This window comes from Mauremys reevesii, linkage group 15, assembly GCF_016161935.1.
Source record: "Mauremys reevesii isolate NIE-2019 linkage group 15, ASM1616193v1, whole genome shotgun sequence".
In the NCBI taxonomy this organism is placed as follows: Eukaryota; Metazoa; Chordata; order Testudines; family Geoemydidae; genus Mauremys; species Mauremys reevesii.
This window is the reverse complement of record NC_052637.1, coordinates 30400650-30427210: the sequence shown is the minus strand read 5'-3', so window position 1 is coordinate 30427210 and position 26561 is coordinate 30400650. Positions and strand designations below refer to the sequence as shown.

Below are 26561 nucleotides of genomic sequence, written 5' to 3'. Positions count from 1 at the left end.
TTGACCCAAGGAATGTGTCTTTCTGTTTGGAGAGGCTTGGTCCCTGTCACTTCTCCCTCTCCCATCATTCAGGTTCCATTGCCTCTTGGAAAAAGCCGTGTTATTGGGACTCTTGTTTTCATATGGGTCATCTAAACACCAAGGCCCAGTATTTCCAACCCCAAATGTTCAAAAATCATGAGTCGGGCTCAACAAAAAACATGAGATTATGTAAAAATAATAGATTTTTATTCGCCTTTTGCTTTTTGAGCTGTCAGGGTGCACTGGGGTCACATTTTGAAGCTTTCTGTACAGCTACAAGGGCTAGAAACTTTTTCTTTAAGACTGAAGGCTGGAATCATCACATCTCCACTTGACTCCAGGAGCTGGGGCTTTAAGGAAAACAATAATGATCATGAGACTCATAACAAAACCATGAGAGTTGGCAATGCTGGAAAACAGCTTTCTACAATGGGGTTAATCTGCTTTTGCCTGGGCCTATAATCTTCTGTGGGCCAAAAAGGATTGGGGAGATGTGGGCTGGATCAAGGAAGCCTCTCTTTATCCTTTGCGGAATAAAACAAAGCACCTGAAGAAACTGAATGGCAGTACATTTAGTAGCAATAAAAGGCAGTGCTGATTAAGGACTTAATTAAGACACGGGTCACTTGCTGGAGGATTCTCTGCACTTTGAAGTCTTTAAACCACGATTTGAGGACTTCAGGAGCTCAGACATAGGTTAGGGGTTTGATATAGGAGTGGGTGGGTGAGATTCTGTGGCCTGCGTTGTGCAGGTCAGACTAGAAGATCATAATGGTCCCTTCTGACCTTAAAGTCTATGGCCATGGCAACACTTGCAAATTTGCAGCGCTGCAGCAGGGTGTGAAAACACACCCTCTCCAGCGCTGCAAATTGCGGCGCTACAAAGCGCCAGTGTGGTCAAAGCCCCAGCGCTGGGAGCGCGGCTCCCAGCGCTGTACGTTATTCCCCACAGGGAGGTGGAGTACGGACAGCGCTGGGAGAGCTCTCTCCCAGCGCTGGCGCTTTGACTACACTTAGCGCTTCAAAGTACTGCCGTGGCAGCGCTGCCGCAGCAGCGCTTTGAAGTGCAAGTGTAGCCATAGCCTATGAGTCTATGACTTTGTCTACGTGGGGGAAATTGACCAGCTTAGCTATAGAAAAATAATTATTCTGAAAGAATCACTTTTCTTCTGGAATAAACAGAACATCCACCACAGAGGAGTTACACTGGCATAGCTGAAGTGGAGTAATTATTCTGCTATAGCTATGCCGGTCAATTTCCCTGTATGTAGACCAGCCCTTACACAGTTCTGCCGTTTTGAGGACTCAATCCTAGCTTCACCCATAATTAGATTGGTGTCAGCTTTCCCCCTAGCAAGGATGGGACAAGTACCCTTAATGACTTGATTGTTCCTAGGAGGCTAGGGCAATTAATGGCTCAACATGCTCAATAGCTTCACATCAGACAATTACAGCATGTTAAAAGATCTCTCCTTGAACTGGAAGTTATTAGACCTTTCCCTAGCAACCGGGGAAGGGAGAACCAAGCGGGATGGTGCTACATGTTAGTTAGCTAGCAGGGATTCTCAAACTGTGGGTCGGGACCCCAAAGTGGGTCGCGACTCCATTTTAACGGGGTCGCCAGGGTTAGCATTAGACTTGCTGGGACCCAGGGCTGAAGCCTGAACTCCACCCCCACCCGAGGTGGCAGGCTCCGGCTGCGGCCCCCTCTCCTCCCACCCGAGGCAGCAGGGCTTGGTCTCCGCCCCCATCCCAGAGTCATGTAGTAACTTTGTTGTCAGAAGGGGGTCACGGTGCCATGAAGCTTGAGAAGCCCTGAGTTAGAGATAATGCTGTACCTGGAAAGTCCCAGTGAGAATTGACATGGCAAGGCCTGTTGAGAAGTGCGGGAAGAGATTAGGGGAGAAGGGCAAAACTTCACCAGTCCAACTTTGGGTTTGCAAAATCAGGAGTAGTTTGGATCTCAGTCTCTCTCTCTTTATCTGATCCACCAAAGTTCAGAGTTGGGGGTCAGTTGGGAGCTTCCCCCTGCCCTCCTTGCATCACTGAATGATTGGTGGGCATGTTTGCTTAGCACTTCTACCGCACCTCTCATCTCAGGGGCTCAAAGCATTGTGTGAAGGTGGGCAGGTATTACTGGAGCCATTTTTGCAGAGAGGAAAACTAAGCCACAGAGCGGGGAAGGGACTTGCCCAAGGTCATGGTAAGATTTGGTGATGGAAGTGGGAATAGAACCGTGATCAGTTCTCTCATTATGAGACTCTGTTGCCTCTCACAAGGGACATAGATATCTTTTTTGCCTTGCTCTGAGGTATCAGGTGTTGGGTGTTGCTGGGTGCCAGACCGGTGGTCTGATTGGATAGGACAAACCTATGTGCCTAAGGCCAGGTCTACCCTACAAAGTTAGGTTGACCTAACTACATTGCTCAGGGCTGTGAAAATGTTCGCACCGTGTATGACATAGTTAAGTCGATCTAAGCCCCAGCGTAGATACCGCTAGGTCGATGGAAAAATTCTTCCGTCCACCTAGCTACTGTTTCTGAAAGAGGTGAAGTCACTACAATGACAGAAAAACACCGTCCATTGCTGAAGCAAGTGTCTACACAACAGCGCTACAGCGGTGCAGCTGCAGCATTTTAAGTGTAGACTGAGAGCCTTAGAGTTTGAGGGAAGGGACCAGTCTCCCCTTTGTACTGAGGCGCCCTCTCTTTGTTGTGACCCCGGCTGATATGGGGCTGCTGAACTCCCCCTCCAGTTCCATTCTGCCTTTGTCATTCCCACCGCTGGAGGTTTTTAAGAACAGGCTGGACAAACACCTGTCAGGGATGGTCTAGGCTTACTTGGTCCTGCCTCAGCGCAGGGGGCTGGACTTGACTTCTCCAGGTCCCTTCCAGTCCTACAGTTTTATGATTCTATCACCTGTGATTTAACCCCGCTCTTATTTGGAGAAGCCTCAAGTTGCTGCCAGGCTGGTGTAATAAAAAATGATTCATCTTCAGACCCCCTGCAGGGGGGGAGAAGCTTTCCCATTGGAGAAACTCAGTACAATCCTTATTTACCACTCAATCACCTGGCCTTTTATGGGTTTTATTTAAAGTTTCCCTTGCTATATTTATGACTAGTCAGGGCCGTTGGAGATGTCCCCCTCAGGGGCTCAGCCGGTTCTTCTGCTCTGGCTCAGTCTGCTGGCATGTCCTATGCTGAATTTGTGGCATCACTCTGATTTTCATGGGATTTATTAATTTGTTTTGAAACACCTGCAATGTGCATACTGCCATTCAGATAATAGGGCGATGAGTGCCGGCGTATGACCCCACATAGCTAATACACACAGATAAGGAGAGAACCTGCCCCAAAGAGCTTAAAACCTGAGAGAGAAGCGACTGGACGCACTGGGCAAATACAAGAGATCTCCTTCTGATGGTCTCAACCCAACCCAATGCAAACTGGGGCCAAGTGTGGTCAATTGGGTTCCCTCTTCTCCTCCACACCTTCCTACCTTTATTCAAATTCTGAGCTCCCTCTAGTGGTGTTAGATTGCAGGTCACCGTGACTGCAGGGCAGGTTCCAGTGGGAGAAGGATTTGGGCTGAAGGGAATGTCTGCCATAGCAGTAGCTGAGGGGGGTGGAAATTGACAGGGTAAATTCCTGTCAGCTAGCAACATTTCCTCATGTCGTGTTTGCCCCGGTGTGGAATACGCTGTGTCAGGAGAGGGACAGGGCTCCTTGCTGGCGAGAGGCCCAGTCTAATATGCCAGGTCTGAATACCCAGGAGGCCAGGAGTGGTGGAAGTGCCCTAAAAGTGGGGGGGCCAATGGTGCCCGAACTGTGGCATTGTCTCCCCTGTGCCGCCACCGAGGCCCTGCCTCACGCTGCCCCTTCTCCCCAAGACCCCATCCCCTGCTCGCTCCTCTCCATCCCCTTTTCCCCCTCTCCCCCCGTCGCTCACCCTTATCAGGGCTGCCCAGAGGGGGGGGGCAAGTGGGACAATTTGCCCTGGCCCCCAGAGGGGCCCCGTGAGCCCTGGCCCGGCGGCGGTCCAGGTCTTCGGCGGCATTTCGGCGGCGGGGGGCCCTTCAGTGCCGCAGAAAACGCGGAGTGACTGAAGGGCCCCCCACTGCCGAAGACCCGGACCGCTGCCGGGTGAGTACAAGCACCGCAGCTTCCCCGCTTTGCCCCAGGCCCCCAGAATCCTTTGGGTGGCTCTGCCCCTTATGGCTGGTAAATAGTATGAGGGCCATGGCCTCCTGGCACCCCCATTCTGGCACCCCTGCCCGAGGCCTGTGGGGGTTCAAAAGTGTTCGTTGGCGTGTTTCTGAAATGGGCTCTCTCCTTCTGATGGGCCCAACCTAACCCCGTGAGCTCTGAAACCCAGATCTGAGCTTTACTATTTGGGCCCCTCTCTAGTGCTGGGAAGTGACATTGGCGCGAGAGGCTGGTGTGAAAGGGCCGTGTGGGTCCAACCACAGGCTTTCGTTGGTTCTCTCAGGGCAGAGCATGCGACCTCTCGGGGAAGCAAGACGATCGGGACTTTGTGGTCTTGGTGCAAGCTCTGCAGGTGATTGGCCTCTCAGATGATCAGCTGACCTCCATCTGGGCAGTGCTGGCTGCCATCCTGCAGCTGGGGAACATCTGTTTTACCTCCTGTGAGGTATGTTAACACCTCGCCAGTTTGGCCGTGACTAATACCGAACAGGTCAGCAGCCTCGTGTGATGGGACTTGGGAGAGTAGTCTCAGTTGCACATGGTCATCTAGAGCCCTTCCCCCTCCTTCAAGACTGCAGCCAATACCCAGAGAAATGGAGAGCAGAACCCAGATGCCTGGGCTGCCAAGGGATAATTAGAGCCCGAAGAACTGATCTACAAGCCAAAGGCAAGATTTTGCCCACTACAGTGTGACCCACCCCTATGCAGTGGGATGAGTTCAATTCTCTGCAGAAGTGTTCTGGGTGAGTGTGGGACTCTGTGTATCTAGTACAAGCTATGATGCATTCTTTTCCCCATGATTTAGAAGGAATCCTTTGGCCTTGCAGCCATCCCCAGTGACACGGAAATCCGGATTGTGGCCAGTTTGCTGCATGTCTCAGCAGATCTCCTCCAAAGCGCCATCACTCACCGAGTCACAGTGAGTACCGCATGGCCCCTTCAGCCCGCTCCCCGCCATCCTGAGGGACTTCAGTGTTGAGGTTGCATTGTGTAGAAAGAGTGCTTGTGCCCCAGCCCAGTGCTCTTTCGGCAGAGGGATCTGAGCAGCGTGTCTGCTGGCAGCTGCTTTACTGTTGCCTCCTACTGAGTGATGCAAGGAAGGTCGCAGCTGAAGAGCCAGGCCTCCTATCCAGGTGAGAACAAAAATGCTGCTGCTCCTCATTCCCAGGAGCAGACTGTGCAAGGGCGCACTTTCTTCCTCCTGTGCTAGTGCAGATGTGAGCGGCTCACGTGTTCCCCTGCATGCAATCCTAAATGGCCATGGATTGAGATACAGTGGGATATGCTCATGTGGCAACAGATTGCGCCCCTGGCCAGGCTAAATTATCCTGCAAAAAGGCCCTGTTTGTTAAGGAGTTCATATTTGTGCCTATAGTTAAAATCTGGGGGGAGCTGGCATCCATAAACCAATAGCTAATTATCATTGACGTCCAAACCTTCCAATTTAACAGATTTACCAACAGATTCCTGCTCTCCCCATCCCCTACAGTTAAGTTACACCATATACTGAGTCAAGAGCCTGACCAAAGGGGTAACTCTTACAGGGGCTCTGAAGTGCAGTGAACTCAGGATCTGGCAGTATGCTGGAGGGAGAAGGCTCCCGAAGGGATGGGTCCTCCGATGAGAATGTCCTGGCACTAGGGTAACCAGATAGCAAATGTGAAAAATCGGGGCAGCGGGGGTGTAATAGGAATAGGATGGGGGGGTAATAGGAAAATAGGATAATAGGAAAAGGCCCAAATATCAGGACTGTCCCTATAAAATTAGGCAATCTGGTCTCCCTACCTGGCACTAGTCCTAGAGGGCTTAAACTCTGGGAGTTGACAGCAAGAGCAATGGAAAGTGACTCCTGCAGTGGGTCATAGAGGGAGATTTGATGGGTTTCATTCTTATTTACACTAAGACCCCTTTCCATCACTCTGGCAGTGTAAAGAGACCTTGAAATGGGCATAAATTACATCTACACCTACCATAACACCCCTTTGTATTGCTAGACATGCGTAAGTGTGCCATAGTGCACATGTGATTCTGGCCTGATTTGAGATCTCTGACAGCTGACTCCCAGACCACAAAGGGGCCTATTAATAAGGTTCTGTTCTAACTTTCACCTCGCTTTATCCAAGGGATTTCCCAGGCAAAGAGCTTTGTTAGGTTGAATCAATTACTTACGGGTTTCTGGATAAAAACATTTTCCATCAGCCTTTTATAACAAATAGTGCCTCTTTCTCTCCAGGTGACGTCTTATGATCGTATATTCACCCCTTTGTCTGTCGAAAGCGCCATTGATGCCAGGTAACCTCCAATGCTTTTGTCTCTTTGTCTGAGTTTGGTGAGATAAACCCCAGTGTGTTGTCTTTATGGTAACTTGTTTTGCTCTTCTCCCTCACCAAGGGATGCCATTGCCAAGGCTCTGTATTCCCTGCTCTTTGACTGGCTTCTGGTGAAGATCAATGAGTGGCTAGCCCCCAGCGAAATGGACAGCACTCTGGGCATTGTCGACATATATGGCTTTGAGGTGACTCTGGTTACATTGTATGGTCTTGGAGCTATTGAAAGGGCTGCTTGGGCTTCTGGTTCATTTATTAATATAGAAGGGGGAGGTCATATGTGTTGGCTGGGGGAGAAGACAGTGTCGCCTAAAATGTAGGGACCTGTGTATTTGAAATGTCTATAAAGCACCATGTGTACTTTCAGTGCTATAAAAATAATAATAGGGCTAGCTTGGCACTGTGTGTGTGTGTGTGTGTGTGTGTGTGTACACACTCATGTGCGTGCAGATGGCGAAGCGATTTGGGATTAAACCAGAACAAATCCAGGTCCCCATCCAAAACTTGAACTGAATCCAAACTACACCTGTGTTCCGGTTTCTACCAAGTCATGACAGTACCTGGCACTTTACAACACATAAACTGTATTAAATATAGATCAAAAGCATGGCCCCGAAGAGAGTGTTGTATTTGAAAGACAAAGAAAGTTGTGTGTGGCTGTTAGCGAGACACTAATTTAAACCCAGTGTTTAGGTTCTGGTTAAAGAAGGTCTTACAGAACCTAGAAGCAATAGAAATAAATTCCTATGAAAATAGTCTGGATTTAACTCTTCTCTAGCAGCCCCAACCCTGCCATGTTATGCTAGTGCAAGGGAGCTGGAGAATGAAACTTGTCAGATCACTTTCATTGTCCAAGTCCAGAGAAACACCAAAAGTAAACAAGCAGCACAAATGATGACAAATGCACTTGATTTAAAAATAGAATAAAACTGAGTTTTAATCATCTTGGGTGTTCCCAGTAACATAAGTAAGAAACTTGTTTCTTGTTGAACATGATTTTTAACCTGACTGTGCCCGTTCATCCCTGGCACTCTGATGAAGTTGAAACTCTGTTGGGTTAACACTCTTTTATATATATATTTTTAAAGTTGTTGTTGTTTTCCACGTACCCCTGTTTCCTGCTCTCATGCCATTCCCGACCTGAGTAAGGGCCCAACAACCACTGAAGTCAATGAAAAGATTCCCATTGATTCACAGGGCTTCGGATCAGACCCTGGAAGCAGGACCTATAATGGAAGCCTTGTGAGACTAATGTATTGCAGTACCAGGGTTTGCCAAGAACAGGCTGGCAGGACTATGGGCTGAAGTCAGCAGAGGCTGATGCTGCATGTTCTGTACAGCTCTGCACACCCTCCAGGAGGGACGGCAACACAACCTCTTCACACCTGCTCCTCTGACCCTCTTCAGCCCTGCCCTGCCCCACTCATCCCTACAGTGTCCCCTCTCCCTTCCCCTTTCTTGCCATTTAGCTGATCCCTTTCTGAATAATTCCTGAGACCCCTCCCCCAAAATCATGGAACTAACATGCTGTTTGCTGCCATCCCATTGTTCACCCCTTCCCTCGCCCTGTGTCTGTCTTATCTATGAGAAGCTCAGCTCTTTGGCTCAGGGACTGCCTCCTACTCTTTGGTCGGTGCCTCGCACAATGGGGCCCCATTCTTGGGGTTGGTCCTTCAGCATTATTGTAATAACGATGATGATCAATAACAGAAAAGAGTGAGGCATGTGTCTTCCCGCACGTCCACAGGATCTGGGGGTGAACAGCTTGGAGCAACTGTGCATCAACTTCGCAAACGAGCGTCTCCAACATTTCTTCCGCCAGACAGTCGTTGCCCAGGAAGAGGTAAAATAGAAGCTTCCCCGTTAGGTGGGGACTGGCACACATGCAGCGAGTCGAGTCAGTCTCAGCTGGCTGGTGCTCCCTCGCAGGAAAGGAGGGGGTTGACTGGATCTGGTGCTCTCGTCCAATACCAATGTGCTCCCACCACAGGGCATGTTTCTGAGGCTATGTACATTGTTCATGACCTTGTGCTAATTCTGGAGTAAGTTCATGAGAGAAAGAGAGAGAGAGACTGACTGCTAGAGCACTTCTCTGTTTTACAGGGTTTATAAGCAGCTTAGTCGAGATCTGAGACCCTGATCACACCTGTGACTTTAAGGCTTGTTCTGGAAGCTTAAGAGTTTCACTTTGCTTTGCCTCCACGCAGGAAATCAGTGTAATTTCCAGACTCAGTATCTCTTACACTCCTCCTTTTCTTGCTCTAGTATAGCTCTCTCCTCACAGATTAGAAAGAACATTAGCAGGCTTAAAAAAGGGTCCAATGGGCTAAAATGGGGGAGCTACCATGCAAGTTTCTAACAGTACCGATTAACAATTGGATCTCTCTGCTAACTCCATGATTTCATCTCGTTTTCATGGCTTGTGGGCGGGGCTGGCTGGATTACCTCTGATCCATAGGAGGAATACACCCAAGAGGAGCTAGTCTGGATTCCCATTTCCAAGATGCACAATGAGTCATGCCTGGATCTGATTGCTGCAAAGCCCCATGGCATTTTACGCATCCTGGATGACCAGACGTCATTGGCTCAGGTTAAGAACACATCATGGCTTTCAACCATGCTTGGTACAGCAAGTGAAGTGGGGAGTAGGTCAGTGGGTTTTGGAGGAAGGTCACTCAGGACTAGTGAATTCTGATTTTGATGCCCACTCTTCATTCATCTCCAGTTTTTCTGAAATGTTTCAGGGCTGCTGTTCTGTTAAATGGGACTGTGTTTACCTTTTGTGTGTGTGTGTGCGTGGGGGGGTACAGTAGTAGAGAAAACATTTGTGAGATAAGACAGCGGAGCTATTTCACTGCTAGGAAACTGGCGTACTTTGTTTTTAAAAATCCTATCTCAAAAGCAGTTTGGTGCAAGTATTCCAAATGTGTTTTATTTAGTAGACCTCCATGAGGACTGGTGCCTTCGATTATATTTTGAAAAGGTGGGGTGGGGTGGTTATTTTTTTAGGGTTATTTTGCAGACTTAAAATTTCATGGCATGGTCAAAGGTGGACATTACTGTTGTTTGTCCTTGAAGAGTTTATATGATAATCCTCTTTCCCCATCCATCATGGGTTGTCAATGGGGTTTGAACACCAGACCCTAGCACTAAAACACAGAGCTTCTACCTCTTAAACTAAAAGAGTGACCCGAATAGCTGGTAACTGTAGTAGACTCTTACCCCCTTATGTGAACCATCCACTAGCAGTTGGGGAGGAGGTAGAGAGTATAACACAGCTGAACTATGGGTCACACATACAGTGTAAGATGTGTCTGGTTCCCTTTTAGGAACTAATATGTATTTACAACCTTAATCCCAGTTTAACAATGGCTCTACAATCTGAGAATAGGCTAAAACACTGTGAGGCATGTGTCTATCTCCTGCACAGGCCACTGACCACACCTTCCTCCAGAAGTGCCATTACCATCATGGAAGCAACCCTTGGTATGGCAAGCCCAAACTGCCTTCACCAGTCTTCACCGTGCAGCACTATGCAGGTCCTGTCACCTACCAGGTAAGCTCCTGGCACCAGGCTGGAGCAGTCTCTGAGCAGCTTGAGCAGTGAGCACTGTGTACTAGGGACAGAGGCGATAAGGTGTCAGTACGTTGGGAGCTTGGGGGTGCTTCTTAGGGAAAGCTCTGGACTGGTCTCCAGTTACACTGGGCTAATTGAGTCATTATAGGACATGTCAGAAGGTTTGTTGAAGGGAACTTTTGCAGCACGCTGGGCTGCATCTGTCAGTGATGGGGTGTTTGTGTCTGGCTGTGACGATCTATACTCTGATCAGTCAGAGTTTGGCTTCACAGGTTCACAAGTTTCTGAATAAAAACCACGACCAGCTGCGCCCGGAGGTCCTTGAGATTTTCTCCCAGAGTCGCCTCAAGGTACATTTTTCATTCAGGGTTATGCTGCTCTGATGCGGGATCCTTTATGGCTTTCTTCAGAGAAGCCCAAAGACCCAGGCGATGCGGGGTAGTTTGGGAAATAGTAAGAAACTTGATGCTGCCGTTTGGGGAACCTGGACTGAGCAATGGCTATAGACCCATTAAACTCATTGTTGACTTACCGTCTGAGCCCCCCCAGCATGTATGTTGGCAGTGAATTAATCCATTCTATCCATTACCTCTTCCAGACTCTTAAATCCCTGTTTTTTGTCTCTCCTTTCCTTCCCTTTCCAATATTTCTCCCCCCATCCCTTTCCCTGCCAGAGACAAACACCTGACTCTGCTCACCCTGGTGGCATGGGGCCAGCTTTGGAGGAGTTGATACACACACTCAGGGTTGGTCCTTAGTGCTGTTTCTGATGCTTCTAGGCAATAAGAATCTCCATTGAACTAGGGGAAACCACAGTCCCTTCTTTAAATGCATTGGAGACAAAGTATACACCTTACCAACTCCATGGGCGAAGTGGGAACATACTCTGGTCGCGAACAGTCCCAGCCCTGCCCTTGTGGATAGGAGGATGATGGGGCCGGGTCCTCGTTCTTTGACCATAATAATTTCAGAAACTTGTATTTCATAGCACAAAGGGGAGCGTTACTCACTGATCTTCCTTTTCCATCTCCTTTCCAGCTGGTGTCCCACCTTTTCCAGCGGGCCAAGGGACATCACAGACTGCAGGGGGAGTTGGCCATGGGAGGCAAAGGGCTTAAACATCATGCCTCTACACTGGTGTCCCGATTCCAGCAGTCCCTGCAGGATCTCACAGCCAAGCTGAGGAGGTGAGCGACACCATGATGGCACTGTCCCCATTGCAAGCTGACTGCCCTACTCAGAGTCACCCCTGGCTAGAATCATTAAGGGCTTGGTTTGAGGGGAGATTGGGAAGCTTGGGGGGGTCCAGGAATGGGCTACAGAACCAGAAAAGGAGGATTGGCTTTGTGTGGCAGAGACTGACTGAGCCGCTGTGGGGAATTGGGAGCTCCCCTTGGCCCTGGGAATGGACTGGGGTTAAGTCAGGACGCTTCTGGGACAGGGATGTTAATGTGTTCTCCCGTTCCTTTGCCCTGCAGAAGCCATACTTTCTTCATTTGCTGCATCACGCCCAATCCAAAAAAGGTAAGAAAACCACCTGCTTTAGGTGGTGGAAGCAGCCACAGGTTTTGGGGGACCCCTTCAGACAGAGGAGTTCACTCCCTTGCTCTCTAATCTTCCCCACTTGGCCTGCTGCCATCTGGTCTTCACTCCCATTAGTGGGGCACGGCATTGCGAGGTGTCTCCTCTGTCCTGCCTGTGCAGACCCTCTCTGGAACAGGATTTCAGTGACGACTACTCTGTGGTCCCAGCTACAACCTCTGCCCACATGGTCCCTCCTTCACACCTGTTGGGAAATTGCATCAGTGCCTTCAGAAACCTTAGGGGCAGGATGTGGAGAGCATACCACCCACTCTCGAGCATGGCAAAGTTGCTGTATGGGATTCACGGAAGCTTGGGGGGATAAAACCAACAAGGAGTGGCTGTTCTTATTGGTCCACCTCTCTATCTGTCCATTCCCTCTTCTCCATCCACCCCGGCTTTCCTCTCTCCATGGCTTCACATCACAGCTGTCCGACGTCTTTGATGTGGAATATGTCACTTGTCAGCTGAGGCATTCTGGGATACTGGAGGCCATCCACATCAGGAAGGAGGGATACCCCATCCGCATTCCATTCCAGCACTTCTTAGTCAGGTACTTTGGTTTGTCTTCTCTTCCTTTTGGCTGGGATTTCTAGGCAGCTCAAGGGGAATGAAGCAAGCAATGGGGTGTGGCTATTTGTCTTGGGCCTACCTCCTTCAGGCTTGTTTGGATCTGTCTATCTTAGGTACTTATCTAGCTCCTATTACTATGGTATCAGAATAGGGTTGCCAATCCTCCAGGATTGCCCTGGAGTCTCCAGGAATTAAAGATTAATTTTTAATTAAAGATTATGTTGTGATGAAAACTCCAGGAATATGTCCAACCAGAATTGGCAATCCTATATCAGAGTCCCTCATACTCTTTAATGCATTTATCCTCACAACATCTCTGTGAGGTAGGGAAGTGCTAATGTCTTTCCTTGTAAGAAAAATAAAAGAAAGAGATGTTGGTTGATAATTCAAATCAAAATATGTTCTCCCCAAATGTCTCTCTCTAAAGTGTCTAGGTTTGGAAAGGTAAACATCAGAAGTCAATAAAGGGGAATGGCACGAGGATTTGCTAATAGGAGAATGGATGCTCTCACCAGTAGGCCATGAGTTCAGATTCAGTCTTGGCCTCGGAACCTGCAAGTGCATGCACACACACACGCAAGTAACTTTCTGCACATGGGGAATCCCATGGCACACAGTGTGTGGAGTTGTTCATATGTGTGAGTGCTGACAGGACTGGGTCCATACTTGTAGCAGCTGAAAGCCACTTCCATGGGATGGCTTTATGGTGGCCTTTGTGAAATGTTCTCAGTTCAGTTTCTAATGAAATATCCTCATGACATGTGCTGCCAGTGGTACCCAACAGGCCTCAGGGAGATCATTTGTGCCTGATTTTCCATAGCTGCCAGAGTGCCTCTTACCTCCGTTCTCTTACCAGACCCTCCTGGTGTCATCCAGGGCATGCTGGGCTTCCTCCTTGTCTTTCAGGTATGGGGCTCTGACTGACCAAGGGCAGAGCTATTCGCAGGAGAGGGATGGATGCGCCGCGGTGCTCTCGCATGTGGTGGGGGACCCCTCGGACCTCTATCAGATTGGAGTAACAAAGGTGGTGTCTAAGGATTCCTGTCTTGATCCCAGAGCCCTGTCTGTCCATCCCCTTGGTGCTGATGTTAAGTAGGGTGCTCAGCTTCTGCACATGAACAGATGTGATCTCCTGCCCGGGCTGTCTCTATTGTTTGACCTCTATTTTATCGCTTTTAGCTGGAGATTGTTAGTGCCTGTGAAAGGGAAAGACAACACTGGCCGTAGGCAGCCATAGTGCAGGCACTGATTCCCTTGGGCAGCCAACGCATCTGTCTTGACCTGTGCCTCCACCTACCTTCTGTGTGCACCACTGTGCTAACCTGCAGCACGCCCTGGTGTTCCACTGCTGGGCCCCCCGCACTTGGCACTCCTGAGGTACCTCGTCCTGAGCCAGAGCCCCCCCATTTCAGCCCTCCCTAGATAGAGAGAGGGCCTGGAATAGCGACCCAGGGGTACCTTATCTAAGAACAATGGACTCATGTCAGTGGGTAGCCTGTGTTATGATGGGGGTTTAGGGTGACATTAAGGGGTTGTAAACACCAAAGTCTATTATAGACTCTGCCTCTTCTTGGGGGTCAGCAGCTGTTTCCTCTGCCTAGGTCTTCTTGAAGGAGAAGGCCAAGCAGCTGCTGGAGAGAAGATGGAACCAGAAGCAGAGCTGGGCCATTGTCACCCTCCAGCGGAACCTCCGAGGCCTCATCAGCCGCAGGCAATTCCAGGTCTTCCGGCAGAAGGTCATGGTCATCCAGGCTCATTTCCGGGGGCACCAGGCAAGGTCAGAGATCAAAGGCCACACCCATGCTCATATTCTGTAGTCAGTTGTAAGCATAAGCACCTGCTGGGGGCCGTGTGCAGATTCAGTAACTCGGAGTCCAGTCCTGTGTCCCCACCTGCAATGGGATGCAGGGACAGAATGGGCACTGTCCGTCTTGATTGCCCACCTGGTGTGCTTGTCCATGCTAGGAGCGGGGCCCTGCTTGACAAACATTTACCGATGTGGATGTAGCTCACCGGGGTCTAACATAGATTCAGAGTGCAATTATCGAGACAACCCCGACAGCGGTTCTCGTGTTGCAAACTAACCCTGTTGATAGGTGGAAGCAGAGTTTCTTAAGCAAGTGTAACACACAGGTGTGTGTGTGTGTTACAGGTCCCCCTCTGTCAATCTACAGAAGATATGGGCTGATACAGTCACAGCTATGGAGCTTCAGCTCAAGCTGTAGCAGCTTATCCTTTTAGCTTTAGTGTCCCCGGTTCAATCCCCAGTGTATTGGCCATGAGGGCGACCCTCACACAAGCCAGCAGTGTGGGGACTCTCACCATGTTTGCCCATCAATGTGCTTGGAAAATGATTTCAAATATGACACTAAGTCCTGTGGTACACAGGGCCGTACGTGCCCTGTATTTGTCCTTCCTAATGCATAGGAACCTAAGGCAGATACTTTATCATGACTGGTTATTAATCCCCCTGTGTGCTGCAGTGGCCTGTCAGGGGATGGATAAGAGCAATGGCTGGGATTTGCAAAGATGCCCTGGGGAGATAGGCGCCTAAATCTCATTGAATTACATTGGGAGTTTGGTGCCTAACTCCCTTGGGAATTCCAACCCTGATGAATACAGATGGCAAACTCAAGTCTTGTCCATGCTCGAAATGTTTTGCTGATAGTTATATGAATATAGCTAAGCTGGCAAAACCCTCCTGCCACGCGTGCAGTGATACTGATACAAAAGTGCCTCTACTGGTATAGGTTGGGAAACTGGCATAAACTATGCGGGTATAAGCAGTTATTCTGGTATAACTGCATCCATGCTAGGGCTTATGCCTGTATATTGGTTTAAAAAAAACACCAAAAAACCCCCACACACTGCCTTCCCCCCCAACAGACACAGCTGTAGCTGTTTAGGGGAGGCCTGGCTAACCAGCAAGGCCAAATCAAAATGCAGCCTGCTCTTTTCTGGTGTTGCTGAGCTTGTGCCTTGCTTACACCAGAGCTGCATTGGGCCTGTGCCCATGGGCTTAGTCCACAGGCTGGCCTGCTTTGCTGAATTTCCCTTCCCCTCCTGCCCCCCCTCTGCTCTCAGGAAGCGCTACAGGAGGCTGAAGATGATGCTGGTGCAGCTTGGGACGGTAGTTTTAATCTCCAGGCCCTTGGTGCAGACACGGAAGCGCTGCCAGGTAATAATACCATGCATAGGAGCAGATGGCGCACACGGCAGCGCTGCAGGGACCATTCTCGCTCCGGGATATACAGACACAGTTTGTGGAGGTGTGCTTAGGGTAGGGACAGGGTGATCTCTTTAGATAGTTTCTGGGATTTACATAGTGGCATTTCCCCAGCCTGTTAAACCTGCCTTTGGCTCTCAGAGCAGATGAAGGGTCTGGGACTGGGAGCGAGCAGGGGTGGGGGACATGGGTTGATCTTTGTCTTGCTGCACAGGGAGCCCCGGTGGACAATTTGAGGCTTTACGGGCGAGTGCCCTTAAACCCCTTCTGCGACCAAGGGCAGGAGCTATGAACAAGGCCCTGCGGGAATACAAGGAAGCTTTAAACCATTATTTGGACTCAGTATTCAGGGTGCCAGGCAGAACAAGCCTAACCCGCTGCAGATGCAGGCACGGGGAGAGCTGAGTGGCAGCCTCACATCACTAGAATACAGTCATCAGGGTGGAGAGGAGCCTGAAACCCAGGCTGGGGGCACCCCACTCTCGGGCAAGGTGGGAGATGTGACTTGAGCAGGGTTGTGTCCCACAGGGGCTTGAGAGGTTGCCCCTCAACTGAGATCAAAGCAGGTGCTGTTAAGGCTCCTAAGTGTTTAATAACAGGAGATCCTCGTTCCACCGCAAGGGAGTGTCAGGTGATACAGGCCAAAATAGGAGGCGATTGCTCACATTTTTTTCTGATCAAGACCCGCTTAGGCAGAAGCCTGTTGGTGTCAGTGCGTGGAGCCGCCCTGCCTGCCACACGCTCAGCGTGGACTGAGATTGCCTGATTGAAAGAGCTGACGCAGCAAACAGATGCGTTGAAGCGTGGCTCTCGGGTGCCAGTGGTCACCTCATCTTAATTTAAACCAAAAATAAACCTGACATCTGGTTGCTTTTAGCTGGAGTTTGTAAACAGTAGTTTGGCTTTAAACAAGGGTGGTTTTAAGCCAGTTCTCAGGGTCGCCCAGTGCTGGGGGGCGAAGGAGACATGCTGGTGCCAGGTCTCACCACCACGTACAAGAAGGAAATCTCAGCTGAGGAAGCGTTTGCAGAGTTGGGGAGAATGACTCAGCCCATCTCCTATCGTGTTCCTTGACTCCAGCCCAGGGATGGTCACGTACTCTCAGGAGAGGGATTGATTTATAGGCTTAAAAGTCAGAAGGGACCATTATGATAGTCTGGTCTGACCCCTGCATAACCCAAGCTGTAGGGTTCCAGCTAGGAATTCTTGCATCCAGCCCGTCTCTGATGAAAAACACCCAATCTTGAGAGGAAGGCGCCAAACGATGGAGAGATTCCCGGAGACTGAAGCTCTCTCTCCACAGACTGGGTTAAGCATCGGCAGAGACAGCACACGTGTAACCCCCTGGTCTTGACAGATCAATCCCCGGTGACAGCCAAAATGGCAGCGGTCACACAAGCTTTCCCACCCACTGCCCCTTCCAGCGTGTTCCTGTCCTGACCCTGAGAGCTACTCCAGGAGCCATTTAAATCCTGGGCCTCTCTGCCAACAGCCGGGCTCCTTAGTGCCAGCTACAGTGACCGTGGATTTGTGCTGTGGACACGTATCCACCGAGATGAGACATGAGATTGTCAAACTCATTTCATGAAGGCTGCCGAAGAGCCGTGAGATAGTAGCCGCTGCTGCTCTGTTTTCTTCTGCAGAAGGTGGAACCTCAGCTTCCTGTTGGAGGCAGGGGAGCTTCCTAACACATACTCCTCGGGCGCAAGGGCTCACAAGGAGCCACAGGAGAGACTCATCTAGCTGCTCCCTTGGCCAGAAGGATGGTTGCAGGACACCCACTGAAAATCCCTGCAGTGTAAGGCATGGCCAGGCATGGGTGGCTGTGCTGTGCTTCCAGAGCAGGACCTGCGTTCTCAGCTCTGCTCCAATCCCTCTCCAGCGTAACCACAGCAAAGCCTCCCATACCCTCCCCTCCATGTTTACTTTCTAAGGCTCTGGTTCCTCCCGGAGTGACGACAATAAAAGGTCTCAAAGTTCACCTGCTGGAACCGCAGTTTCCCCCCCTCCTTCCCCTGCAGCGCTGCCCTGGGCGGACTTTAGTACGCCTGCCCTTTTCTCAGCCCAGGCCGGCCCAGCCCTGGTCCCTTCCCATCTAGCCACACACGTCCTCAGCAGACGAGCAGGAGAGAGAAGGAGGGAGACAGCCGCACAGCCTCCGAGCAGGAGGCAGGTGAGTAGCATGGGGTGGGATGTGGTGGAATATCCCTGCCTGCCGATTGGGAAAGGGCAGAGCTGAATGGGAGCCCGGCTTCCCCTGACTCTTTGTCCCACCCTCTGGGGCTGGGGACAGCCCTCTGGGTACCTCTCCAGGCTGGATTCAGGTTTTCCAGCTGCCGAGAGAGGGCAATGAACCATGTTTCCGGTCACTGAATGCTTAGTGGGTCACTGTCACTAGTGTTCCGTGAGACGGTGAATGCCAGGCTATCTGGAGAGCAGGCTGTGTGGCAGAAGCTTCTTTCTGATTGCGGCCAGCCTGGGAATGAGGGTCTTAGACCCCTGGTGGATGCTAAGGGCGGTGGCCAAACCTCAGCCCCCTAATGTAGCTAGATCCTAAGAAGCTGCTGTGTTACTATTCACCCTCTCCTTTTAACACGCCAGCGGCTGACATGGCAGGCCAGCTACTGCACATCCCCGGGAACTGTAGCTAGAAGTACCTGGTAATCCAGAGCATTTGCCCTTCCAATATGCCTGGCACACCCCAGGAAATGCCCTCACTTGCCATTTCTTTTCCTTCTGACAGCAGAGGCGTGAGGTCAGCAGGCAAAGAGAGGAGTTGCTGGCCAAAGGTGGCGAGGAGAGTGGTAGCCCCCCAGGAATGGTAGGTCGATAAACTCTGATGTATCAGCTATGAGGGCCTGCTGGGGTTTCCACCAGTGTGACAGTTCCAACTTCACGGATGTGATCTGGCAGGTCTGTCCCTGCCGGGGAGTGTATAACTCAGTCAGCTGGCAGAGGAGCCCTTTCCTTCCATCCAAGGGAGCCGAAGTGCTGCAATTCCATGGGATAATGTGCATTGATGAGGAGCAGTATAGGCACCCAAATGCCTGGGGCTGAGCTTGGGAAATATGTCTAAGGGATTTGGATTCCCATTAGAAATCAATGGAATTTGGTGATCAAATGCTCTAAGGGACTGAAAATCTTGCCTTAATGCCCTTTTCTCTGCTGTTCTTTCTGGGTGACCTGCAAAATCAGGGCCCTCAATCCCAATCACTTGCCTTTATTATAGATTCTATGGGGTTTTTCCTTGGAGTTAGGGATGTCAGCCCCAAGCCAGGGGCCAAAGCCCACCTTGGGTAATTCCACCTGCAGTTTTGGAGGGGGTATGGTATCATCATCTTCTCTTGAACTGAAGCATGATGTTGCTTTTGTTGCTGTTTGCCTGTATGCCACCTCTGGGGTGGCTACATTGGAGTGATCGTTCCTGAACTGTTCCTGTGTGTGCTGGGGATGGGGTCTGTCTGTAGATGTGAGAGAGGCAGTGCGGATGAAGGTCTTTGGGGTAAAATACATTTTATAATCATAAGAGATTAGCAGCAACAATATCTGTAAGACGGGTATTGTCTGTTGTCTGGTTATCAGGCCTGATCCCTGCTATGGACTGAGATGTAATTTAGCAAATCCTTTGTGAGGCAGCTCCCCTTTCAGGAGCAGCCTCCAGGAGGCAGCTCCCCTTTCAGGAGCAGCCTCTGCAGTGCCAAAATTCCAGCCGTGCTCCTGCACTTCAGAAGTGAGGGTGCAACTTCCTATTGCCATGAAGGGGTTAATGCCTAGGCTACTGCTGTGTTCTCATGATACTGGGATATGTCCCAATAAATCTTAGTGGTTTCTATCAGTTCTGTGATGGATTATGCATAGGCTGACCAGATAGAAAGTGTGATAAATCTGGACAGAAGGTGGGGGGTAATAGGTGCCTATATAAGAAAAAGTCTTGAATATCAGGACTGTCCCTATAAAATCGGGACATCTTGTCACCCTAATTATGCAGGATTGAGCAGAAATGTCAGCCTGTCACCTGCACAACGGCAGTGAAGAGGGGCCAAGGATGCAACTGGGCAAATGATTCTCTCTGAACAATTTTTTGGGACAAGTTTGGCCTGCTTTTCTGTCCTTGAATCATCCATGTTTGCGGCAGGCAGGGCCATCCTTAGGATTTATGGGGCCCTATGCAGTATTATTAAACTGGTGCCCCTGTGCCCGATGGCAGCCCGGGCTGGCATGTGTATTTTAGAGCTCTCTCCCAGCGCTGGCGCTTTGACTACACTTAGTGCTTCAAAGTGCTGCCGCGGCAGCCACGTATGCTGCGTATGCCTAAGGACAGCCCTGGAGGCAGGACCTCTCAACTGCTACTGAATCAGAGAGAGTTGTGCGTGCTCAGCAGCTCCCGGGGGATGCTCCGCCCCCTGTTCTGTCTGCGGCATGAAGCCCAACTGGTGCTGCTGCAAAACAAGCAAAGGCCAATCCCCCTCTTCAAGGCCTGGCCCCAGCCTGGGACTTGCTTTGTTGTGATAAGACTGAGGACTCTGGACAGTATGGTGCTTTCACTTTATGCAAATACCGCCTTCGGTTTCATTTCATACGGCAGCCCACTCTCCTGATTTCCTTTTGGGTTTAGGATGGCACAGACTCACATGAAGCCTAGAGTTACGCTTGGTTTTTGAGATCAACGTACTTCAGCCCAGGCTGGCTTGAAACTGAGGTCAGGTTGTCTCGGGTTGTGGAGCATATGATATATCTATGGAGGCCTTGTCTGCACTAGAAAGTTGTACCACTTTACCTGTCTTGTTGAAGTGGTATAAAGCAGCTCTGCTGGAATAAAGGTGCCTTAGACTGCTATAGCTATTCCCTTATGGAAAGGGGAATAAAGAATATCGGTATAACTGCATCCATATCTTGGGTTGTACAGGTACAGCTATTTCAGTGAACTCCTCCCCGCTGCCAACTAAAGTAATTTACACGTACAAAAACTGTATGTAAACCAGGCCTGAGTTTGCAATGAAACCTGAAACCATGCAAATTGTCTGCATTTGAGGATTTTGCCACCCACAATTGGGCATGCCTCAGGAGCACTCCTTAGATAACCATGGGTTCTAAAACATGGATCCAAGTCTGGAAATGCTACTATCCGCTTCCTGGATGCTTCAGCAAGTGTAATCTTAAAATCAGATGTTTTACCGATTGGCCAAACCACACTGGTTAAAATATGGGAAGTTGTCTTTATTAATAGCTGCCCAGAGAAATGTCATGACAGAAAGGAAAGAGATGTCAAAATGATCAGTTACTGAGCGGCTTAATCACGCAGAGCTAAAACAAAAGGCCCAAATTCTGTGTGCTTTACTCGGGTATGTCTACGCTGCAGCTGGGAGCGTGCCTCCCAGTCCAGGTGGACAGACTCAGGCTAGCTCTGCTCGAGTTAGAATGCTAAAAACAGCAGCGGGGATGTTTTGGGTCAGACGGGCTTGGACTCGAGTGACTAGCCTATTGAAATGAATGGGATTTCTGACCTAGCAAGGTACTACTCGACTGGAGGAGACAGAATAAGGCCCAATAAGCATAAGAAATTCAGGGCAAGGACCCCGGGGCCTGATTCTCCTTTGCTTTGCACCATATACCGTCATTGGTCTGTCTACACTGCAGTCAGAGGTGTGGCTGCAGCACGTGTAGACATAATCAGACTAGTTTTGATCTAGCTAACTTGAATAATAATTGCAGTGAAGCCGCAGCAGCATGGGCCGGCCTCTGGAGTACGTACCCAGTGTCCTGGGCAGGCTGTTGCGGTTTCACTGCTAGCTGGATCAAAGCTAGCTCGGTTATGTCTACACATACTGCACTCACACCTCTGATTGCAGTGTAGACATACCCAATGATACCTGTGCAAAGTGGCGTCATTCTGAAATGGTAGCAAGGTGTGTCAACTTTGCATAGGTGTACACATCAATGCGAGGTGCAGAGAAGTAGAGAACAGACCCTAGGGGCCAGGTTACAATCTCATAAATCCAGATTAACTCCATTAACTTCATGGCCACTTTTCTTTTTATTTGTACAGTAGCGCTCTTGGATGCTGCAAAATAGCAAAAAAGCAGCTGCAGCGGGGGAAAAACCCAGAACCATGGTCTCATCTATACAAAACTAGGAACCTCTTGGACCTGGGAGAAGTAACCAAAATGCAATAAGTTTGGTATCTTTCCCCCACATAGTGCTTGAGTTTCAGCAGCAGTGACTTTTCCTCTTACTTTACCATCCTTTCTCCAGTGCACTCTTCATTGCGACTCTTATTTTTCCCTTGTGTTTTATAATCTAGAACGCACACACGCCAATTACTCTGGTTGGCTCAAACGCTCAAGTCCTGGCTCCAGCCACGCTGTCGTCGATGTCAATGGCAGCGTAGCCGGAAGGCTGAGTAAAAACACCTGTCCCCGTCTGACCCTGCGTGTTGCCTAAAACAAATTTATTTTTCTTTGGCTACTGTGACCCCGATTGCTGACTCTTTGCTCCCTCTCTCCTCAGGACGTGGGGCTGCTGGAGATCCCCGCAGAGCTTGCGGCACTCCTGCACTCTGCCAAAGGTAAGAAAACCCCTCCAGCCCGCTCGCTCGGTTCTAACTCATGGTGTTTGCGTTCGTGGCTTTGCATGTGTGTGTGTTTGGCACGCTCTCTCACCTGTATCGTATCTGCTCTGTTAGTGTTGGAAATGTAAACATGATAACCCAGGTGGATGTGTATAAGGCCTCCTCCAAGATACAGGGATAGACAGGCAGCATTGTCCGGTGGATACAGCACTGGACTGGAGCTCAGGAGATGTGGGGTTTTATCCCTCCGGCTCTGCCACTGACCTACCATGTGAATGTGGGCAAGTCATTTCCCTTCTCTTTGCCTCTTTCCCCTTGTATGGCTCATATATTTAGATTGGAACTCTGTGGGGGCAGGGCCTGTCTCTTTGTACAGCACCTAGCACATTGGGGCTCCTATTTCAGTTGGGCCTCCTAGGTGCTGCCATAATACAAATTAATTAATCATTGGGGCAAGACACCTGTCAATGAGCAGATGGCGCTGAGTTCCCCGTGCTCCTTGCCCACGGAAGCATCCCCCAGGAGATGTAGATGATGAAGCATTGCGACCAAAGAGATGTGTGGCAAGTCGTGCGGGTTGGGAATGTTTTGACAAAATTCCTTTTCCCCTCCATCGGAAAATGCTGATTCATCAAAACCAAACCCTTTTGGGAGGAACGTATCCAGCTTTCCTCTGGTTGGGGGGCGGGGGGAAGGGGGGAGGGCAGGCAGGCATAGATGTCCCAGGAATAGCCTGATTCAGAGCAGGAGGTTGAACCTGGCTTTCCCTTGTCCTGGCTGAGTGCCCTGAACACCAGGCAACAGGCTATTCCCTCTCTCCCCACTTCCCTTCCCTGCCCACCTCTGGTTTCAATTCATGAACATTTTGGAAAGGTCTTGACTTCATCCCAGTGCAGAATGAGAAAGTTTTGAAATCTCAAAAGCTTTCCTGGGACAGGAAAACCTTTTGCTTCCCCTGGAACATGAATAGGGTTTAACCAGAGGAGGTGGCAGTGGGGGAGGCGCTGGCTTGGAAAGCGAAGGGAGAGGAGGTGGGAGGGAAGGAAAGTAGCATTGCTGGAGAAGGTGTGCAGAAGCCATATTGCTTGGGGAAGTCTCTGCAGCCAGGGAGGCGTTTGTTGTCCTATCGCCCCTGATAAATCCCTTATCTTCTGCCTCACTCATGGTGGCCTCTGGTTTATTTATCGACTGGGACACTGCCAGCAGAGTCTCTGCAGTGCTGCATTATTTATACACCTGTAAAGGAATGGAAACCCTTTCAGAGCCCTGGCCTGGGGCGTTCCCTATGAGCTGCTTCAGCGCTGCGGGCGTCAGAGGTTTGGTCCACACCCCTCACTGAGCTAATCCTGGATGTGTTGTTTTCATGACCCCTCTCTGCTCTGCTAATTCCCTCTTTCTAAAAGAGTCCATTCTTTGAGGAGGCCTGTTCTGTCGCTCCAACCCCAGCTGGAGAAGCGGCAGTGTGAGGGTGAACAGAGAAGCTGTGTGTGGGCAGGGGTCTGTGGGGATGGGCAGATGGCATGGGTGTCTCAGGTGGGGGTGGTGCAGGGTGTCTGATGGGGGAGGGTGATGGTGAAGATGGGTGATGTGGGTGTTTGGTGTCTCAGGGAGGGGCGTTGATGCGGTTGCCTTGGGTGATGGTGCGAGTGTCTTTGGTGGGCAGGGTGTGTTGGTAACTGGGTGTGTGGCACCGTGTCTAGATGGGCCTGAGGCTAAGTGTCCATTTTCTCTCTCTCTCTTACAGGTCAGCACCATGTTCAGGCCAATCAGATCGTGGAGGTTTCACCTCCGGAGGTCAAGGCCAAGTGCGACCTCTCCCTCCCACCCAACATCAATAACTCTCCCTTCTCCGTCTTCATGAGGTCTCACTTCCAGGTAGGATGCTGCTGATGCCAGAAGCCACAGGGACCCTTCCATTCTCTCCCGCCCCTTCTCCTGCCTCCTCCCTGCTTGTTACCTCCCTACCCCCACCCCTGCTTCAGTGTTGTCTCCTCCTCTCCCTGCCTCTGCCAGTCTGCCCCAGGTTCCACAGCGTTCTGCCTCTCCCCCACTCTCTCGCATACTCATAGGTGCTGGAACTGCCGCACCCCCCAGCTCGAAATGCTTTCCATTATATTCAGGGTTTACAGTTTGGTTCAATGGCTCTCAGCAGCCCGGCCATACACATTGTTCCGGTGCCCCTGCCTGTACTGTCTCTGTTAGGACGCTTTCCTGGGCTCCGTAACCTCCTCAATTCTCTGTTTCGGTACATGCCTGATGTCGGGGGCTGCAGACACGCCCACAGGGGCTGCATACATTGTCTGTGCTTTGCGTCCCCGTGGCCTGTGTCTATGGCACTGGGTTGTCACTAGGGACTCTGCCTAGGAGTCTGATAAAGAACTGAGCCCCACGACAAGCCGTCTGATGCCGCCTCAGCCCGCTCTTTGCCCTTGTTTGCCTGGTACAGCTGGGAGAATGCAGAGTCCCGCCGTGGACTCCGGCTCTCTCCTAGGGCTTGGAGCAGGGGGGCACGCCCCAGCCATTGGCAATGCCAGCCATGAACTCCGTCCTTTTTCACCTCCTAGGAGCCCAACTTCCCTGCCCTTGGACAGCCCCTGCAGCAGCCCTTAACCCGCCTGGAGGGCAAGGACACGCAGGGTGCTCTGGAGATCAACAAACTGGTGAGTGCAGGGGGCGGGGCTGCAGCTAGCCTACAATATCGGACAATCCCAAAGCAACCCCACTGGCTTTTGTAGTGGAGCATTAATGAAATATGAAGGCACATTACGCAGGCACTCTGCTCCTCTAGAAGCTTTCTGTCTCCTGAAGCGGAGGGGCTTTGCTGGGGTTCACAGGACCCCGAGTGCAGTGGTACCCCCAGAAGGAAAGTCATGCGGTCTAGAGGTGACAGCAAAAGAACTGAGAGCCAGGAAGACCCTGGATTTATATCCATGAAGTCACTTGCCCGCTGTCTGCCCATGGGCAGGTCCCCTGACCTCCCTAAGCCTCTTTCAAACAAGCTGGAAGACAGGAGGGAGGGTGGGATCTGAGCTGAGCTTTTCTGGGGAAGTAAATTGGCTAATGATACGTCCTCACTGCAGCGTTAATGCTGGCGATGGGCACCCGGGTGGGAGCAGCTGTGCTGCAAAGCCACACGCGAGTTACTGTGTTCTCACTGGTGCTGTGTCACCCCTGTACATCGCATGGGCTTCTGGGGGCATATCCTATGGTTCTTAGCCCTGCACCAAGCTGAGCCGCTCTTTCGTCCATTCCCAGTGAATGGTGGGAGAACTTGTCTGTCCTTCTGGGTGCATGGGGGGAAACTGTGGAAAGGCAGTGCAGGGCTATCAACACTCTAGTGGTTTAGCCTGCATCCACACAGCAAAGGGGGGCGGGTTACCAGCTTGAGTGAAAGCACTTTAGCCTACAGCCCCAGCTGGGCCAGCTAGCCTGGGTTGGGTGAGAGTTTTGTATGTGAATGGGGGTGGGGGGAAGTGGTTAGGGGCAACACCCAGTGGGGACGGAGAAGGGACTATGTTAACTTTAAATTGTATGACATGAGAGGTTGTTATAGGGTAAGAGTAAAATGAAATTGTCTGTTGGGAAATGTTGTTGTTGGATGGAGATCAAAAGCACATACGCTACTGGGGGCAGAGAGTCACAGAGGTTTGGATTCCCGAATGGAAGCTCCCCCAGATGGGAGAATTGAAGGGTCGTGGCTGGCCCAGGAGGAGAGAGGGTGCAGGATCACAGCGGGGGTTGGGAAGCTGGGCTGTGATCAGGAAGGGAAGGCTCCGGTAAGATTAGCAGTGGGAAGTAGAAGGGTTACTGAGCACTATTGTGAGGCTTGTTATGTTTACTCTGGTTTAAATAAAACACTAGTGGTTTTTCAAAGCCAACCATGGGAAGCATAGTCAGTCAGGGTGGGGAGGTTTGAAGAGGGCCCTCAAAATAGTTAAGAAAAGCGACCAGGATCACCTGATATATTTAAAGGCAAGTGTCCCGAGAGCAGGGGGTAGGAGGGCTGTACTGAAGGTAAATGTCTATACTAATGCTTACATCTGAAAGTGTTTTATGGGGTTAATTGTATAGATCTGATCGAACATGTGAGAATGACAAACCACAGGGAAGGGGTGGAGTGAGGGAGGTCGGAGTTACAGCAATACAGTCGTGCAGTGACTCTCAGTGTAGGCATGTGTACACCTGGATGGCTCAAAGTTTAATGAGACTTTGAGCGTGGCTGCTGTTCCTTTCCATTATGTTGCATTTTGCAGCATTTGTGACTTCCCTTCTAAGTGGTTTATTCTGTGATTGAGTCTATGTATTTTAACTCAGTCTTACAGTCCAGAGCTGTGACTTTACTCATGTTCTACTGTCTCTGGGAGGGCACTATCTGTTTTCCTGTGTGGACGTGGAGTAGAGATTTTTGTTTAAAGAAGGGATTCAGCCTCTTTGCTATGTGTGAAAAATACAGCGTATCTTCTCCAAAATTACAGCACTTAC

General features: G+C 50.4%; 1 protein-coding gene across 2 annotated transcripts in view; it reads left to right on the top strand.

Moving 5' to 3' along the window:
• Window positions 1–26561, top strand: part of MYO15B (myosin XVB) — a 77902-nt gene that overhangs the window by 16189 nt on the left and 35152 nt on the right. The window contains exons 10-27 of one of the 2 annotated variants that reach the window (XM_039502387.1): window positions 4511–4672; window positions 5033–5146; window positions 6461–6519; window positions 6619–6742; window positions 8302–8397; window positions 9013–9144; window positions 9985–10110; window positions 10404–10481; window positions 11170–11318; window positions 11610–11655; window positions 12141–12265; window positions 13192–13309; window positions 13887–14062; window positions 15370–15463; window positions 18255–18332; window positions 22019–22076; window positions 23824–23954; window positions 24644–24739. In XM_039502387.1, the coding sequence (XP_039358321.1) occupies window positions 4511–4672; window positions 5033–5146; window positions 6461–6519; window positions 6619–6742; window positions 8302–8397; window positions 9013–9144; window positions 9985–10110; window positions 10404–10481; window positions 11170–11318; window positions 11610–11655; window positions 12141–12265; window positions 13192–13309; window positions 13887–14062; window positions 15370–15463; window positions 18255–18332; window positions 22019–22076; window positions 23824–23954; window positions 24644–24739 (1962 nt within the window). Of the gene's footprint in view, window positions 1–4510; window positions 4673–5032; window positions 5147–6460; window positions 6520–6618; window positions 6743–8301; window positions 8398–9012; window positions 9145–9984; window positions 10111–10403; window positions 10482–11169; window positions 11319–11609; window positions 11656–12140; window positions 12266–13161; window positions 13310–13886; window positions 14063–15369; window positions 15464–18254; window positions 18333–22018; window positions 22077–23823; window positions 23955–24643; window positions 24740–26561 lie in introns of both variants that reach the window. The other variant, XM_039502388.1, reaches the window with a different exon arrangement.